General features: G+C 42.8%; 1 protein-coding gene across 2 annotated transcripts in view; it reads left to right on the forward strand.

The window, feature by feature from the left end:
* Window positions 1-12163, forward strand: part of TSHZ2 (teashirt zinc finger homeobox 2) — a 482779-nt gene extending 470616 nt beyond the window's left edge. For both annotated transcript variants that reach the window (XM_070472767.1, XM_070472768.1), the window contains exon 3: window positions 4133-12163. Coding sequence is in view for 1 of the 2 variants with exons in the window: in XM_070472768.1 (XP_070328869.1) it covers window positions 4133-4134 (2 nt within the window). In the remaining variant the exon portion in view is untranslated. The remainder of the gene's footprint in view (window positions 1-4132) is intronic.
* Window positions 12164-16101: the final 3938 nt, after the last annotated feature.

The raw sequence follows: 16101 nt of genomic DNA on the forward strand, positions 1-16101 counted from the left end.
AGCGGCGCCCCATGAGGGCAGCCCTCCCCAAACACCCTTTTCGGACAATAATGCTCAGAGAACAGGGGGCTTCCCTGCTGGCTCTGATGGTAAAGCATCTGCCTGCAAGGCGGGAGACCTGGGTGCAGTCCCCGGGTCGGGAAGATCCCCTGGAAGAGGGCATGGCAACCCACTCCAGTGTTCTTGTCTGGAGAATCCCCATGGACAGAGGAGCCTGGAGGCTGCAGTTGGATGTGACTGATCGACTAAGCACAGTCCAGAGTAGAGAAAAAAGAAGGCAGGAGGCCGCCAGCAAGGGCACAGAGAGAAGGAGAGCCAACCAGAGTGCCTTGCTGGGGTGGGGGGGTGAGGGGCAGGATTCCAGTGTGGCCAAATTAAAGTACAGTGTATGTAATTCTACACATCTGTTGATGGTTCTGTATTAATACAAAAATAATTGCATCTTTTCGCCTGGCTCTCCCTCACAAACTCTACTTAATGAACACTGCCAATGACTTTTTCGATATGTAATTACAATTTTTATTTATTTATGGTTTATTTTTATAGTATTAGCTGAACATATTAAGGCGAAAAACTCATGCAGCAGCAAAACTTGGCCTCAGCTACCATTTGAAATGGAGGAGGAAATGGCAACCCACTCCAGCATTCTTGCCCGGAGAATTCCATGGGCAGAGGAGCCTGGTGGGCTACAGTCCATGGGGTTGCAAAGAGCCAGACACAACTGAGGCGACCTAGCACGCAAGCATCCTTTGAAAGGCGACCAAGAGTATGTGCTTCTTTGTTCTTCACTCATTCTACACAATCTTTTCTGAACAACAAAAAAAAGGAACAACACGCATTCTCATCCACTTTCTCTTCGTTTTCTAGTTTTAATTTTCTGCCAGGTCTCATCTTTAGACCTAGAGGGAAAAACAGGTTTCTCTTCTTTTAAGATAGGAAATTCTTTTTAAAAGTAAAAGAGTATCTTGTTCCAAAGCAACCCATGATTCGGGCCTCCTTTTTGTCATTCTCTTACAGTATAAAAAACTGACCTCCTGAAAGAATTCACCTCTTCCATCAATTGTGGTGGGATATGAGATCTCTCAGATAGAAATAGCATCATAGTCAGGTTTTAATAGAAGACACTCATATTTGGAATTTAACTGAATAACTGTACAGACACTCTTGGGGAAATGGCTGTAAATTATTAATAACGCTAGTGTTTCACATTTTAAGACATTACCAACCGATCACAGGCAAGATAAGAGGCAGGGTTTAAGAGACCAGAAAAATCTGAATCTGGATACCCTTTCTCCTACTACCAACCAGGTAGCTGCAGGTCAGCAGTTTCACCTCTCTAAATCCCCGTTTCCTAGGCTGGAAAGCGTAGACGTTAATATCTCCTGCATTGCAGCATCATGAAGTTGACACGAGGTAAGGCATGGATCTCGGAGGGGTAGCACAGACTAGATATGCAGAAAAATGTCAAGTTATTGTGACGGCAGGATCCTTTCATGCTGAGGCCCCCAAAGTCAAGAAACCTGAGCAAAGAGTTACAGAAAGTCAATAATGAGGTCAGGACTGAGATCTTAGAAACTAAACACCTTCATTTGTTTCCACACAAGAGTCTGTCATGAAAGTGTTTTCCAGAAAATGACACTCGCGTACACTTATGACTGTTTTACAGGGAAGAGAAGGGTTATCAGACGAATATGGGAAGCCCTAGGTTAAAGAAAGGTATATTATGTTGGATTGGGTTGGGCTTTAATTGCAAGACTTCTCAGAGTCTTTCATACGTTAATGTGTACTGTAAATTCCCAAGAAGGTGACTGTAGAAAAATCTTTTTTTTTTTTTTTCCTTTCTCCCTGCTCCCCTTCCCAGAACAAATTTTTACCCAAGAGAAATCCAACCAGAGAAGTTTGGGGGTTGATCATATCTGGAGCTGCTTCAAGGAAGTGATAGTTGAAATAAGGTTCTCTAAGACTGGTATCACATCACCCTCAAGTTCAGGGAGGAGAAACCACGGACCACAGACAGACTGTGTGTGAAACCTCCTCCTCGCCCAGACTCGTCTACGACGTACGGCGTTCCCTCTTTAGGAAAGCCAGGTTTAGCTCTTCTTCCTCCTTCTCCTCCTCTCTGCCCCCCGCCTTCTCCTTACTACCTACGTAGAGCACATGGTGCTCCCAGGAGCTCAGTCGTGTCTGACTCTGAGACCCCACGGCCTCAGGCTCCTCTGTCCATGGAGTTTTCCAGGCAGTGGAAGTGGGCTGCCACTTCCTACTCCAAGGGATCTCCCTGACCCAGGGATGGAAGCCGCGCCTCTCGTGTCTCCTGCGTTGGCAGGCGGGTTCTTCACCACTAGCGCCGCCTGGGAAGCCCCATGCCGTTGCAGTGCCTAGCCTCTACTTTCTTTTTCTTTGACTCATCTCTCCTCCAACCATGTGACCATCCTCCTTCACGTTTCCAGACCTGCTGGGGAGCGGGTGGGTTCCAGACCAAAGGCTACTGGGACCCTTCGTATCTGCAATACAAATGGTGACAGAGGGAATGATTCCTTCCCCTGACAGTGGTGCCTGAGTGAGCATGGAAGCTTCTGAGTGGGACTGCCTCAGTTTAAAGCTGCCCACTACTTTTTATTAGTTGTGGGACTTCAGACAAGTCACTAACCTCTTTGAGGCTTTTCCTCTCTCATTTTTAAAACAAAGTTGTTTGAAGGGTTATGTAGCATCCAGCATCTGGTAGGTATATGATACTGGTCGCTAGTATTGCAGTCCTATGATTTCTTACTGAGGAATCTTTTATAAAGTCTATTATGATTTTTTCTCACTCAGTTTCTCTGCACACGTCAAATGCCATTCAATTTTCAACTTGTCTTTGTTGTTCTACTACGAACTTGGATATTTTCCTTTTCCAAAAGACAAATTAAATATAGGTTCTCGGTGTTTTTTCCTCATTAAAATGAGCACAACCACTAAATAACGTGTAACCAAGGAATGCTGCCCGGATTGAATTAATGGAAATTATATGCACTCCCACAGCCATCCAAATAGCACATATCTGGAAAAAAATTCAGCCTATTAAGTACTTTAAAGCACTTTCCCACCACGAAAAATGTTGCTGTCTTTTGACTGGGCAACTTAAGTCTATTAAGGTATCTGAACATATTGAATGATTTTAAACACAAAGATGTTCATCACAGTTAATATTATTGAATAAAACTGGAAGCGAATTAAATGTCCAACATCACAAGAATGGTTTAGTAAACTTTGATGATATAGGTGACAGAATTCATCCCACTGTTCACAATGATGTTCCTAGTGAAAGGATAGAGAGGAAAACATTACACAGTGGGCACTGACAACTATGTACCTAACAAAAGTGTGTGGGAAAAGGAGACACTGCGGGTGGTGCTGCAGAAAGTAAATAGGAGCTCTATCCGATGGTGAGGCAGCAGGCTAATTTTTTAAAATGCTTCACAATAGGAAAACCATTTTTTTTTTTACTTTTAATTGTGGTAAAAAAAAAATAACACTTAGCATCTTAACAATTTTTAAGAGTGAAGTTTAGTGGCTTTGAGCACATTCCATTCACGTTGTTATGCAATCATCACCATCATCCATCTCCAGGACTTCCCCCCTTGCAAATGTTGCGCCTGACGGCCACGATGCCGCTTTAAGTTTCTTTGAGTTTGACTTTTCTAGGTACCTTATACAAGTGAAGTATTTTATCACTTTATGACCGATTTATTTTCACTTGGCATAATGTCTTCAAGACTCATCCATATTGGAGAATGTGCCAGAATTTCCTTCCTTTTGAAGGCTGAATAATATTCCAATGTGTGGATGTAACATTTTGCTTATCCATTCATCCTATGATGGACATTTGGATTGCTTCCCCCTTTTGGCTATGATGAAGAATGCTGCTGCAAACAGAGGTGTTCAAATATGTCTTCCATACATCATATTTAAAAAAATTTTTCCCCTAAGTTAGCTCTTCCTTTCTATGTCTCATTCACTGATCGTATCATACTAGACTTAACTAAGACCCTATGCAGAACATTAATACCAATGAAAGAGGTGAGCGATTTGACTACCCGGGCTCCTCCTCAGAAAATAATGTATCTTTTCTGTTGTCTGGTTCCCATTACAGGACAAATGCCTTAGTTCCAACTCTCCAGCCTGGATTCCCTTCACACCGGGCCCGAGCCCTGCACCTGCCCGCTCTCCTGACTGAATCCTCTCGACACCCTGCTCTAAGAAGACTGCCAAAAAAAAAAAAAAATCACCCCGGCCATTTCTCTTCATCCGCACTAACAATTTGGTAATGAAGTATTGATTTCCACTTCTCTGCTTATGGACAATATTAGATTTTCACTGATAAACTGCAATGGGGCTGCCTCGTCTCCATGGCCCCCTTTCCGCTGCCACGAGAAAACAAAGTGCCGCTGGAGGAGAAGAAGGCCTGAGAACACTGGCGTTCCTATTCTGTCAGCTTGCACCGCTCGACAGGAAAGGGCGGGGGAGGACAAGTCCCCAGAGTTTAATGTCCAAGTGGGCTGCCCTCCATGTAGACGCTTGGAAGCCTACTTGCCATGGTAATGTCCATTTCCTATTTATAAGCCCTCTGGGAACGTTTGTCTAAAGGAAATGTTTCTGTTCAGTGCAACAATTTCAGTTGCACCTGGATTGCCCAGTCCTGCCCTTGCGCTCGGGAGCCATTAATCACCACAAAGTGGAAGAATTATTAAGTTAAACCAGAGTTTGAGCCAAGAAACCCTCTGAACAATGTTCATCTTCTGGGAACGTTGCTCACATAGTCAGGCTTAACCATGTTGCTGCCAGTGACTTTTTCCCATGCCATAGTGTGCATCTTTATTATCATTATCTTTATTGGTTAAAAAATACATAGTTCTGAGCATGCACCACTTCATATTAGACCTGCAAATCGGGACAATTGGGGGAATTGGGGAGATGTAGAATCAGAAAAAAATAAGAAGATGAGATCACTGCAGGGTAGAAAGTTCAGCAGCAGCCTTTTGTGGTAATTTCTTTCTCCAGGATCTGTTGTTTATGGGCTTGGAAACACAGCTTAGCTGTAGAAGCAACAGAAAGCATGAAATAGGGTGTCCATCTTAAATGTGTTCCTGCAACTTTTTTCATTAAAACTTTGAGGGCCCAGTTTTAATTTGTGGAATATTCCCGTTAATAATGAGATCTAATTAAGACATCCATTAAAAGCCCGTTAAAGTTAATTTAACGTAAAAATTCCAATAGAACTGTATTAGATTTTCTCCATTAAATTAACGTTATGGATTTTTAACGGATGTCTTAATTATACGTTATTATTAACGGGAATACTGTATTACACAGATTAAAATCAGGTCCTAAGTCAACTTGGAAAAGCTAAGAGCATGCTTTACTATTAAAACCTTTGTATATCTAGTGCACTGTTTGAAATGCAGAGATAGATCTGTTTAGTTGTGCATTTTTTGATACAACTGAAAGCAACCTATAATAGATAAATCTGTTATTGCATTTAAACAATGAATTTCCTCATTCTCAAAGGACAAATAAGTCTAGATTGTGTTGTAAACTGCTACTCAGCTATAGGTGAAATATTTAAACTATTCTAGGCACAACACTAGGAACTAGATGATTCTGAAACAAGAGTCACTTTTGTTGTTGCTTTAATTACCAAGGTAATCTCTGTCAAATCTTAACAACATAATGAAGCCAAATATCTCCAGATATATCCTCTGCACCATTTCTCATGGAGCTTGCCTGTTGGAATTGTTTTGGGAATTTTGACATGATCCCTAAATTCAACATTGGGATTTAAAAAAAAAAAAAAAACTTCTTATTTACCTCCTAGAGAAAGTGTTGCCCTTATGCCACATATAATAGCAAATTGCTTTTTTTATGGCATGCATAACCTAGATGGGAAAAAATATGGCGCTTCGGGGAAGGAGGGAAAAAGTAAATGAAGTTCCAGGAATGTCATTCTGAAGTAATGAGGCATGGACAGAAAATATACCCCTCACATCATCGGATTGAGATGGCAGTCGAAATAGCTTCATTGAAGTGTCAGCACTCATCCATCAATCAATCACCCACAAGGAAAAATAGCAACAGTACAACGGGGCGGCTTTTATGGGATTTACTCATGGGCATAGGGAATAGCGGCTCAAATGCAGTTCTGACATGAAAAGCAAGGTGCTGATATTATTTTTTATGATGGGAGGATCATAAAGTGAATTGAGAACAGCGAGGTCTGTCTTTGCTTAACCTATTCAACCAGAAATGAATGGCGCTCAACTGGAAAGGAACAGTCTTTGGATGGGTTAAGATTGAAGGGTGGACTCTACTGAGCACTGTCCTTCAACAACGAAATTCTATTAAAGGGAAATCAATGCATTAGCACTGGGGTTCTTGAAGCTGTTAAAAATTGCCTGCTCCAACCCAGGGTTATTAGATAAACTGATATAATTCAGATTCTGTCTAAACCGTCCCAAAGCAGATTCTTGAGCTCTTTCTCCAACTTGGGGAAAACAATGCGATTCTCAACTCCATGGAAATTGTTTCCCTTCTAAGAAAGAAATAAATCATCTGCTTCAACACATCATCTATACAGTTTTGTTAGCGCAATTTCTGTGGAGGGGTGGGTGGGAGGCAAGAGACAAAAATATTTATAAATTTGGTAAGACTCATGAGTCGTTGCTTGGTAACCATAAATGTCACAGCAGAGGGACAGCTGCCAACGCTCTCCTTAGGAAACAAGATCTGGGCTCTTTCTGTGAAATGCACACAGAGCTCAGTATATTCCCAGAGACCAGACCTGTCTTCATTTGGCAAGCCCTGGAAAGCTTCTAGAAACTTCCTCCTGGAGGGAAAAAACAACAGGAACTCAGGAGAGTGTTTTTATCTGCTTTCATACCATTCTCTTCCTCTCTCTGTAAATAAATAAAGTGCTGATAAACTGGAGCATTAGATGGACAGGAAAATGACGTGCAAATATCATGCAAACGACACCCAAGGATCTCCATTCTGCCCCCCAACCCTTGGCATCAGTGAAAGCAGGAGACTGCTTTTCCGTCCCTTCCCTCCTTCTAGTTAAGACCACCCAAGGCTGCAAGCTGAAATGCCTACTGAAAAAATCATATATGACTACTTCAGATTTAAGCACTTGGCCCCATTTTGTAGTTGAACAAATTCACCAAATGTGTAGCATGTGACGAGACACCGGGGGCACGAGACAGAAGAGGAAACGCATTCGTTCAGCAAGTGGACTGACAAATGTTAGAGGGCGTCTGCTGGGACTTCCCCGACAGGCCAGGAGTTGAGACTCTGCGCTCCCAATGCGGGTTTGATCCCTGGTCAGGGGATGAAGAACTTGTACACTGGATGGTGCAGCCAAAACCGATTTTTAATGACATCATCAGGCACTTATTGTGTGCGCACACTCTCCTAGGTGCTACAGGACACAAGGTGGACACCTCACACGGCATTCTGGTCCTCGGGTGTTTTCAGCGGCCCCTGAAGGCGGTTGGTACCAGACGCCCGGATGAGGAGCTGAGTCAGCGTCCAACTCCCCTCACGCGATTTGCATCTTGTACCTGTTTTTCCAAATAATAATCTTTCCGAATAGGAAATTCGCCTTCTGAGAAGTATACAGAGAGGAAATAGTTTAAAAATAGGTCATGGCCTAAAAGCAGACTATAATCATAGAATAAATTGAATAGTCCAGACAGTCCCCACAGAATTTAAGGTCATAAATAGATTTCTTAAACCTCACCCCCAAAATGTGCCTGCTCGGTTGTTGGAGTCTTTCATAATTAATGTCACAGACACAAGCCACTGAACTGAGTGGAAATGCTGAAAACAAACAAATGAAATGACATTTGGGGGAAGCATGTAGATAACTCTGACTAAACAGTGAGGACGTGTGTGTGAGTGGGCGTGCTCATGTGTGTGTGTATCCATGAATATATTTTACTTTCACTGTAGTTTTCCAGGGCCTATGGACAGTGCCACAGTAAGACTACAATCTTCTGAAACTTTTCACAGTAAATCCAAAGATTACAAGGCCTTAAAAGGTGCTTGCATTCTGTGTCTTTCCCATCTGTCATTCCCTAGGTTATGTGACTGCTTTCAAATCTTTTTCACTGGGTTTCATTTTTTAAGTGTGTTAAATATTTAAAAAAAAAAAACATAAAAAATGTCACTTTCACATTATCTTCTATTCTCTGCAGGAAGAATCGAAGAGTGCTGATGAATGCTAAAATAATAATACTAAGGAAATATATTGAAGGCTTTAAACACACAAATATACACATGTAGTTCTAAAGAACAAAAAAGTGGTATCTATTTTGAACATGCATTCGGCAAAAAAACAAAAAAAATCACAAGTGAACTTTCCGTTTATTTTTTTCCCCTGTGAGATGTTAAAATGCTAATTTCATTTTCTCCCTTCCTATATGTGGCACTTTCTCAAAATATCCACAAAACACTTTTAGACAAAGATTGAGCAGGAGAAAGAGACCCATATCTCCATCCCCACAGACAGAGAGACATGTTTCCATTGTAGGGAAGCATTAAACATTTTGAAACTTGTGAATCATCTTTAGAATTTCTATGGGGGAATTTTACCTCTTCATCCAAAGTAAAAGCCACTTATCTCCTTTGGTTTCCTGTGACAGATTCAGAAGCAGACGCAGATACACAATTTCCAGGCTCTAGTTAATCTTCTTCCAATACTTCACGAACAATGGGCTAACAGGCGTGGGTGTTTCTCCAAAATTATTCATGCGCAAGGCAGCCCGAAGCTTCAGGGAAAACTAGAAATGTTTTATGGATTAGAAGAGGACTGTTTTAAAATGCTAGTACCAGGTGGAACGTTATTTCTGCAACAGAACTTTGTCCATTTCCATTGGAAAAATATATTCCAAGTAAAATGGCTCCTGCAAGTAAAGGCACCCTGATCTGACACCTCTCAGCATACAAATGATTTTACCAATAGCCATATGATGATCATTAAGGCCTTTTAAAAAAAAGCAACCTGATTTTAAAAAAAAATTAAATACTCACAGCCCTTCTACAATGTTTATTTGCTTAAGACTGCTTTTGGAAGTACAAATAATAACCCTTCTGTGAGAACTCCAGGAGAAGTTGAAAAATTCTAACAAATGCACTACTTGAAAAAAATTTTTTCTAAATAGAAAACCCTACCCCTCCAGAAAATGAATTTCAATGCATTTACTAAATTATCTTGGACCTGAAACCTACGTTTGGATCTCAGTCCCCAGGCAAAGGCTTATATTTACAGAACTTGAGCAATCATACAATTATATCTCAAATATGAAGACTTTGTACAGCAATGTATTCACTTTCTAAATGACCCAGATAACATTCAGGAATTATAAATGTGTATGTATATTTTGTTTTAAATACACTAGGCTCAACCAATCTGCGGAGAAGATGTAAAAACTATTTTCCTTCTTCATGGAGATCAACGCAACAGAAATATTCCAGTTTTGTAGTATAATGTTTTGGCTTACAATACATCAGATGCTAGAATGTGCACACAAGTCAGAAAAAGCTGACATCCGCAACCATTCTTGTTTGGCTCAGGGTTCTTAAATGTCATAATATCTGGGGATACAATCTACTTTTTGGTCTCTGATACGCTGGTATCTTTCTAATCCCTCCTGACTTTGACTCCTAACAGCCAGGCACCCTCAGCGTAAATCAGAAACTTCCAAACACCTTAAAAATCAAGAAGGCCGTTGGTCATACACAACCTTCATACTGGTCAACCAGTTCTTACTCTGCAGAGCATGTGTAGGTTTTTAAGAAATTTGGCATCAACCATGTTTGTGTTATATATTTATCTCCTCATGTTACTTCTAGACATTTTTTTTTTCTTTTGGAATTGGAAAAAGGGGAGGTAGGAAATAGTGAGTTGGGAGAATTCAACCTTGCTCTGAAGGAAAGTGTTTGCCCGTGAAGAAAGGCAAACACGTTTTTATATTAGGAAAGCAGACTCGTCATTTTCAAAGAAAAATGACTGCAAGCGTACCTGTAGAATGTTCCCATGCAAGCGCGCTAATTTTCTATAACCTGCATGCTGTATATACCACATTTGCCTGTATACTAGGAGGAAAATCCAGGCTGTTTTCCCTGTGTAAAATGCAGCTTGGACGGCTGAGAACAGCAGCCTTCCGTACATTTTTATACTGTACATATTTGTATATACTAACTATATCGCCATGTATGAACACAGATTTTGTTATATTTGCTTGTTTCTGTTTCCTACCAAACTGGCCCACAATGGGGATTCTTTTGTATAGAAAAAAAAAAAAATTATGCTTGTAATTTTTTTCCTGATCATTCTCTTTCAATAGCTTATGAAAGAATCAGATCTGAGTTTACAAAGAAACGATTAAGAACCAAGTTTGTCTGTCTGCATGAGTCCATCCAATTGCTGGATTTAAGGAGGAATCAATGTCCTAATTCAGGTTTTCCTTTAAAGGCATGCTTTACCCCTTGGGAAAACTGCAGACTCATCCATGTAAGAATTATCCTCTTTGTATTTTATCTAATAGTGCCTGAACATTTTTTTAATGTCTTCTTAGAGGAAGAATTCATAATTGTCAAAATTTGAAACATTAGCTTAATTTTGTTTTTATGACCTCGCAATTCTTTTCCTTATTTATTCGGTTGCTGTTGTAATGGGGCCCCAGGCCATTCCTGACATCGTCGTGTTCTTCTTCTGCATTAAGGATGTTTTTAAAATTACAGAAATTATTGAGCCAACAGGCTGTTTTAATCAAAACCATGTTTCACTTGTTTTTGATGATTATAAATTGTCCTTGCAATGAAAAAAAATCTTTTTTCTGCTAGGAAAATTATACCACCCTGTGGCCAAACAGATTCATCACAGAGAGGCATTCGAGCCTCCATCTCTGGGATCTGGAAAGTTCTTTCCCTGGCTGACCATGCTTCCCTTTGCTCCTGATCATCCCGAATACTAGTGCTCAATGCAGTCACTATTTGCAATTTTCCAAAGGCTCAGCTGCATTGTCACTGCCTAAAGACACACCATCCCCCCGGAAATGATGGCTTTTCAGCTTGGAAAAAAAAAAAAAACCACAGGGATTTTCAGAAAAGGTGCTCCTCCTTTTGTCCCCGGGTGCCAGCCTCCTGTCCTTCCTCCTAATTCTAAACAATTTGGTCTTGCCATTCCATATAACTTAGATCAGGCCAGAAGAAACCCCTGGAGCAGCCCCTGGCTGCATAAAAATGACTTGGTTTGGGCACACTCGAGATGTATGTGTCTGATGCTGCAGCTATGAAATAATCTCTCAAAGGAGAAGGGTTTTTTTTTTTTAAAGTACAATTTTACCACTAGAAATAACTTCTGATGGTGGAGGTGAAAATTATATCAAAAAAGCCATTATTTTTTACCTCTAAAGACTTTTTTTTAAAGGAAAAATCATTCCACTTTGAGAACTGTAATTAAAGCCCTAAATAATAGATACTACTTCTTTTACCTATTGTGAAAAAATAACAACCCCCTCACCAACGTTTATACAGAGCCCCTCATTTCCATCAAAAAGGTTTCTATACGTGTGTTATTTACATTCTTAAGCATGATAACTCTTTCCTTTGTGTCCAAAAAAAAAAAAAGTCCTTTTCACACCCACTCAGGAGTTGTTGGAAATAGACTGTCCCCATCTGAAACCTTACCATAATTTGCATCAGGAAATTCAACTGCTGACATTAAAGACCTGGGTGTGTTCAATTATGATTTTGCTGGAGGCTGTCCCTCATTTGAATGCTGCAGACACTGAACCACCTTTTGGAAATCGGGCTGATACAGTATAACTCAGACAGGCCTCCTAACACCATTAGCTTTGCAAATGGCTTCATTTCCGTCAACCACGACTTCCGCTTTGGCTAATTGAAAAACGAAAATTAAAGGAGAGAAGAAGAAGAAGAAGAAAAAAAAAAAAACAGATGCACTTAAAACATGAAAAGAATTATTTATATGATAAAAATATATTTAGATTTTCAAAGCACAAGACTGAATAGAAGTGCTCTTTTTATGCTTTCTGAAGATGTTACTGTTAAATGTCTTTCTACATCAGGCTTAATAAATCTGTAATGACATTTGATGGATTGATTTCTGCCTATGTGTGTTTTTTTAAGGTGGCAAGAGAGGAGAGGGGAAGGAGGGTGTGGGGAACTGCGCTGACCTCAGGGAGGCAGCGCCAGGAGATTATTGGTGGGCTTCTCTGTTGCTCAGACCCACTGACCCACTTCTAGCATCTCCCCTTGTCTCCAGCAGATTCTTTTTTCATCTTTTTTTTTTTTAAATGAATGCCAGCCGCCTTGCTTAGTTCCTAGGCTGCCTTTGCAGACTCTCAGATCCAGTCAGCTTGTGCCTGAGTAATTTATGATGGAACCTCAGCAGAGGCAGTGGGCAGCTGTCTCACAAATTCCAGGACGCAACAGAGAGGACAGACATGATGGAGAGACCCAGACCCTTCCACCTTGGAGCCAGGGCCCTTCTGTGCAGTTTCCCTATCTGCTCCCCTCCGTTTCCCTTAATGTCCCAGGATGACGAGACCATGTTTCCCACCCGAGCTGCCCAGGCAGAGGCCGACGCCCCACCGACAGTGATGGCCGCACAGCCCGCTCCCGTCTGCCACGTGGCAGGAGCCCCGTGCTCGTCCAGTGATGACGCTACGGCGGCACCTGCCAGCTCCACCTCACTGTCGTGGTCCCACGTCTGAGCCAAGAAACACGAGAGGCCAGGCTAGGCTGCAGAAAGGGGAGGCAGTGAAGGCAGAGGGTCGGGCTCAAGGAGTCCCTGACCTCCAGGACCCAGTGCCTTACGAGCCGAGGTGGAGCTGATGTAAGAATAACAGAAACATGCATGCTAAGCGTGATGTGCTTGAATCATCCCGAAACCGTTCACCCTCTCCCAGTCCATGGAAAAACTGTCTTCCACAAAACCAGTCCCTAGTGCAAAAAAGGTTGGAGACCGCAGGGAGAAGCCTTTTGGACCAAACCATAACGTTCTTGGTCTTCATTTTCTCGGTGACTGCGAGGTGAGCACCCACTCTAAGTGAGGAGGGCTCCACCGACGGGCCAGAGCAGTGATGGTGACAAGAACGGGGCCGAGACCCAAATTCTGTTGAAAATATGGGCTCTGTCCTGCGTTATCTCTGGGACCTAAAGGTGAGGTTAAAAGAAGCACAGAACATTATAGGAGGAAGGGTAAAGAGAGTCTGGGAGCACAGGGGCCCCCAGCCACCCTGAGAAGTCACGGAAGCAGTCCTGAAGGAAGCGAGGGTCAAGATTAAGCTCGCCTCTGAGACCTGCCTGGCTATCGGCTAGTACTCTGCACTTCCACTGCTGGGGCCCAGGTTCAACCTCTGGCTGGAGAACGAAGATCCCGCGAGCCTTGCGGCAAGGCCCAAAAACAACAGTTAACTTCTCCGAGGGGGATTAGAAGAACCAAATGTACACAAGAACACAGCCCTTAACCGCTCCCTTTCCTCCAGTCCAATCCATCAACAAGCCCTGCTGGTTCTAGGTTTAAGATACAGCTCATATCTGTTCACTCTCTCTCCTAAACATCCATGCTTGCTAAGTCACTTCAGTGTCCAACTCTTTCCAACCCTACAGACCATATCCCACCAGGCTCCTCTGTCCATGGGATTCTCCAGGCAAGAAGACTGGAATGGGCTGCCATGCTCCTCTCCAGGGGATCTTCCTGACCCAGGGATTGAACCTGCATCTCCTACGTCTCCTGCATTAGCAGGCGGGTTATGGAAGGTTTCTAACTGGCCGCAGAGCGCCTCCACCTCACATCCATTCTCCACACAGCTATGGGAGTGAAATGTTAATAAAGTAAATCAGATCATGCCATTTTGCTCCTCAAGACCAGAGCTACCAAGGTACTTATCCCAGTGGCTGGAGACCGCTGAAGAATCAGATAGTGAATATGTTTGGCTCTATGGGCCATCTGGCCTCTAAGCCAACAACCCCACTCTGCCACTGTAGTGAAAAGAAGCCATAGACGGTAGTGAACAAATGGTCAGGACTGTGTACAGATAAAACTTTATTTATAAAAACAAGCAACGGCCCAGATTTGGCCCTTGGGCGATAGTTTTCTGACTTCTGTTCAGGATCTTCCAACACTCAGGTTTCCATTTGTCTTAGACTGGTTTCCTGTGGAAGCAGGTCTGGAGATGACAATATGAGGACAAATAGTTTAAATGGAAGGTGACTCCAAGAAACACAAATGGGGGATGGGGGAGGGAAATGGGAGACAGAGGATGCCAAAAGGGGGTTTTAAGGAGAATGCCCACCATGGGTGACGGGGTCCAGTCCCCCTGGGCACCTGGGAGAAGGTGCAGGACAGGCTTCAGGTATCTTGCCTACTGAGCAGGGAGCTGGGATATTCACACACCACCTCCTCTCAGTTATTAGCGGACAGCTACTGTGGGGTGTTGGGGGGTCAGGGGGAGATGGCTGAACTCCCGCACTTCCAAGCAGCCCAAGGGTTGGAAAAGGAAGGCTCCCTTCCTCACCCCTGCCTACCCACTGTCCGAGTCTTCCCAGATACACTTCTTCCATCCAGCCCACAATGCAGCAATGCATCTCAAGAATTTCATGAGATCAAAGACCACTATCAACTAGCTTGAGGAATACACTGGTGAGCCATCTTAACTTTCTGAGCAGCCAGGGGCTTTGGTGAGGTTCACCTGAGTTCCTGGGAGTAGTCTCAGGGAGGAACTAAGAGAGGAAGGGGTCAAGAGCATGAGACCTGCCCCCAGCAGCGGGCTGAACTAAGAGCCCAAGTGAGTGTTTCCTCTAAAGCCTGTCGACTCAAGGTGGAACCTCAGAAGCTCAAGTGCAGAAGCTAGACATAGACAAGCCCCGAGGAGACCAAGACACAGCTCCCAACACGAGAGGGTCAGGCAGGACAAACAGAGGTCCATCAACAAGCTCCAAATGTATCTAATTTATTATGCATCTTACAAATTTTAAACAGTTTTCAGCAAGTTGAACATTTAAAAACACTATAGTCATATTGAATGTTTTAGTAAGTGTATGTATTGACTTTTCAAAATTAAAAAATAAACGAAGATGATAAATAGTGTATCTTTATATGCATATGTGTGTGTATATATATATATATATGGCTTCCCTGATGGCTCACAAGGTAAAGAATCGGCCTGCCAGTGCAGGAGACGTGGATTCGATCCCTGGGTCGAAAAGATTCTGTGTTCGGGAAGCACACTGCTGAAACCGCCCACCCTGGCCAGGCACCATAGTATCCGTCTGCAGGAGTTGTTTCACGACAAGAGGTCCTGGTGAGGAACATGAAACTAATAAGACACCACCAACCGGAAGAGTTCGGGAAAGGTCACACGGTGACCCCACATGTCCGACCACCTCCCAGAATCCTCTCTGGCCCCCATCTTGGCTGAGCGACGCGCGCACCACCAGGAAGGACTCTGAGTCAGAATGACTGGTCAGAGACAACCCGGAAACTCACCCCATCACCACAAACCCCGAGGCTGCGAGCCACGTGGCAGAGCTGTCCTCCTGGGCTCCCTCACCCTCCCGCTCTCCACCTGGGCGCCCTTTCCCAACAAAATCTGCTTTCTCAGCACATGTGTCTCCTTGGACAGCTCATTTCTGAGTGTTAGACAAGAGCCCACTCTTGGGCCTGGAAGGGGTCCCCCTTCCCGCAACTCCTGGAGAAGAAGAAAACGGCAACCCACTCCAGTATTCTTGCCTGGAAAATCCCATGGTCAGAGGAGTCTGGCTGGCTATAGTCCATGGGGCTGCAAAGAGTCAGACACACCTGACCAACCCACACACATACACTGTGTATATATATAGTAAAGAAATATCCCTATTACGTTTGAAAATATACTATAAAGTTAAGATTTTTAAATACTGAACTGGCACAAGAGTAAAGCAATTCAATGTAAAACAAAATAATGCCCAGGAATATATTAAACATTTAAAGAATTTAGCATATTATAAAAGTAGAATTTTAAATTTGTAGAGAAAAAGTACATTAATAAACAATAAGAT

Source organism: Odocoileus virginianus, chromosome 9 (assembly GCF_023699985.2).
Source record: "Odocoileus virginianus isolate 20LAN1187 ecotype Illinois chromosome 9, Ovbor_1.2, whole genome shotgun sequence".
Classification (NCBI taxonomy): Eukaryota; Metazoa; Chordata; class Mammalia; order Artiodactyla; family Cervidae; genus Odocoileus; species Odocoileus virginianus.